Here is a 2,499-nt window from a genome sequence, read left to right as displayed (position 1 = left end):
AGCGAAATCTTCGCTGCATTACATCGCCACCAGCAGCAATAATCTCAGAGGCGCTGAAGAGGCGCATCGGAGGTCTAACTTGACTTTCAAGCTTTCGTCCAATCGCAGTCGAGACATTTGCCCGATTCGAGATATCCACACGTGGAATAAGCATAATCACTGCAGATGATCCACCGTCTCCCAGGGCGACGATGCGACACAGATCCCCACGGTACTTGTCTCGAGACACGCGTGCCCAGTCGCCGACCTTGTTGTACCTCCGCTTTGAGCTGCCACCAGATGTATCAAGATCAGTGGAAACGACAGCAACCATGTCACCCATGGGGACCATCTTCATTGACCACCCGCGCAATAGCCTTAACCCCTTGACGGCTGCACGTGCTGCGGGTTCAGACCGCGACTCCACATATATAAAACCACGCAATCCTGTTGCCATGGCACCGCAGATACCTATACCACACAATCTATGATGCTATTTATCATTCGAGGATTGATCCTCATACGCTGCTAAGGGACCCATAGGCTGACCCTCACGAGTCATTGCGACACATTTATTCATCAGCGATAAAACTGCTTCGCGCTCACAGCCTGTCTTGCAGGGGACAACCCATAGCCGTGGGTCGGTGAGCGATGGTGCATTTGCTTGTCGCGCTGCTGCATGCCTCGATGCAGCAAGGTTGGCGCTGCTGCCTTCAGTAGGTGGAATTCCTTCATCGAGGTCATCTAGGTCATGAGCTAACTGCGTCGTGCGTTGGTAACGATCGTGCAGAGATTTCACGACACCCGCAACATCTGCATCCTCACCTTCAAACAAATTTTCCTGATTTCGACGACGATCCTGACGTTCCATCTCCGATCTCATTTCGCGATCTTCCTCCTCCAACTTGAGCCGTGCTGCTGCCATCTTCTCATCATCCTCCTCCTCGTCGTCTTCTTCAGCCATATCATCAATGTAACGAGAAATTCCCATCTTCGCACGCTTCTTCGGCTTGACCTAAGGTCATAAGGCGACTGACATGATAACTATAGACGGAACTGCAGCACGAACCATCGTCGAGGATGCCCCGCGTTTAGTCCCCAACGCATCATGTTCGCTGTCTTCGTCATCCTCGTCGTCTTCGTCATCGAAAACGATGTCTTCAGACGTCAACCCAGTACGATCATCCCCAGCATCATTTCTTTCGCCAGCATCTGCTGCATCTCCCATTATTCCCTACCAACTCCTTAAAACTTTATCCTCCCTGAGAACCAACACGCGAGGGCTCCCTGTCGTCGTGATCGCCGCCGAATGTCGAGCGTACTCGCCGACCCTGATCAGTGGTGACTTGCGCCAATGAAGCGCAGATCACCTTTTCATGCACCCGGGCCGCAAAGGCGTCGCCGAGCGAGTCGGTAGCGGCCGTTTGCGACGGGTTTTTTTGTATGGTGTTGAAGAGGGGACCTTCGTCGTGGACTAGAGACCGGCCACTAAAAATCTTCGCGCGCGCGCAGCGCCTTTTTTGGCGATCGACAATCGGTTTTTGCCACAGTCGCATGAAAAGGCCCGGGGGCGCAGTAGAGAGATGGAGAGTTTTGTATCTCCCTAGTGGCTCGCCCGTACAGAGCCACCCAATATCCTTTCCATTCCCTAATACTTTCTAACACTGTTATAGTTGCGTCCCGCACTGTAATAGACGGAGAGTCTTCCTGGACCTAGTGAGGCGGCTAATCCTCAGTGAAGTGATCAAAACTCAGATTCTATTGGCCTGGACTGTCCGTGTGCGACTCCTTGGCCGCTTAAAGCGCGTAAAACGAGCGGGAGTGTCGCGCTCAAAGTTAAATGTCCGGTATTGTTCCTAATGATCTAGTTTTGGTTGCCACTCCGCCGCCTAGTTAGCTAAGTTATAATCATTTCTTACTGCGCATCACCATGTCGTTGCAGCGTGTCGTTGCGAGTAGCGCCAAGCGCGGGTCTCTTAAGGGCGACTAAGAGGAGGGTCAAGTCGCGAACTCAGCTTCGTTGGGTTTCAGGCCGGGGGGGGCGCTGGGCAGGCGCTGGGGGGGGGGTCGAGATGCCGCCACCGCCTTCTGCCAGCTCCCAACCGCGCGTGGATTGTGGATTTAATTTCGCAATCCAGCTGGAACGTGCCTGCTGGGCCTAGATTGCGCGCACGACCCTGGAAGCACAGGAAGTTCTCTGATGGGGTAGTGCAAGCCAAAAAAGTCAGCTAGTGCAAGGACAGCGCGACCCCGGCGTACATCCTGGGGCGGCGCCCCGAGTGGATTGTGGTTGTCGTAGCCATTCTTGTAATCATCTCGCTTTCGCGGGAAATGATCAGTGGAGTTCATGCTGGCAAGTTCACTGTCACTAGTTCTTGGTAAGGCTGGTAGCGTCAAGGTCTGCATGCGCCCTCCTCCCATGGACTGTTCAGCGCGCATCCGGTCTCGCTCCTCGCGCCTTGCAAATTCCATGATGTCATATTTCTTTTGAAGAATACCATGGAGTTCTCGCTCAGTGCG

General features: G+C 53.7%; 1 protein-coding gene across 1 annotated transcript in view; it reads right to left on the bottom strand.

Annotated features, from left to right (window-relative positions):
* The window catches only part of AURANDRAFT_72223 (hypothetical protein), a gene marked incomplete at both ends in the record, with an annotated part of 6,235 nt that overhangs the window by 1,976 nt on the left and 1,760 nt on the right, over nucleotides 1-2,499 (bottom strand). Inside the window, 6 exons of the mRNA XM_009041562.1 lie at nucleotides 85-450; nucleotides 586-994; nucleotides 1,049-1,213; nucleotides 1,302-1,453; nucleotides 1,635-1,692; nucleotides 2,239-2,437. Of these exons, the coding sequence (XP_009039810.1) occupies nucleotides 85-450; nucleotides 586-994; nucleotides 1,049-1,213; nucleotides 1,302-1,453; nucleotides 1,635-1,692; nucleotides 2,239-2,437 (1,349 nt within the window). The remainder of the gene's footprint in view (nucleotides 1-84; nucleotides 451-585; nucleotides 995-1,048; nucleotides 1,214-1,301; nucleotides 1,454-1,634; nucleotides 1,693-2,238; nucleotides 2,438-2,499) is intronic.

The sequence above is a fragment of the Aureococcus anophagefferens genome, assembly GCF_000186865.1.
Source record: "Aureococcus anophagefferens unplaced genomic scaffold AURANscaffold_22, whole genome shotgun sequence".
In the NCBI taxonomy this organism is placed as follows: Eukaryota; class Pelagophyceae; order Pelagomonadales; family Pelagomonadaceae; genus Aureococcus; species Aureococcus anophagefferens.
This window is presented reverse-complemented; position numbering and strand designations above follow the sequence as displayed.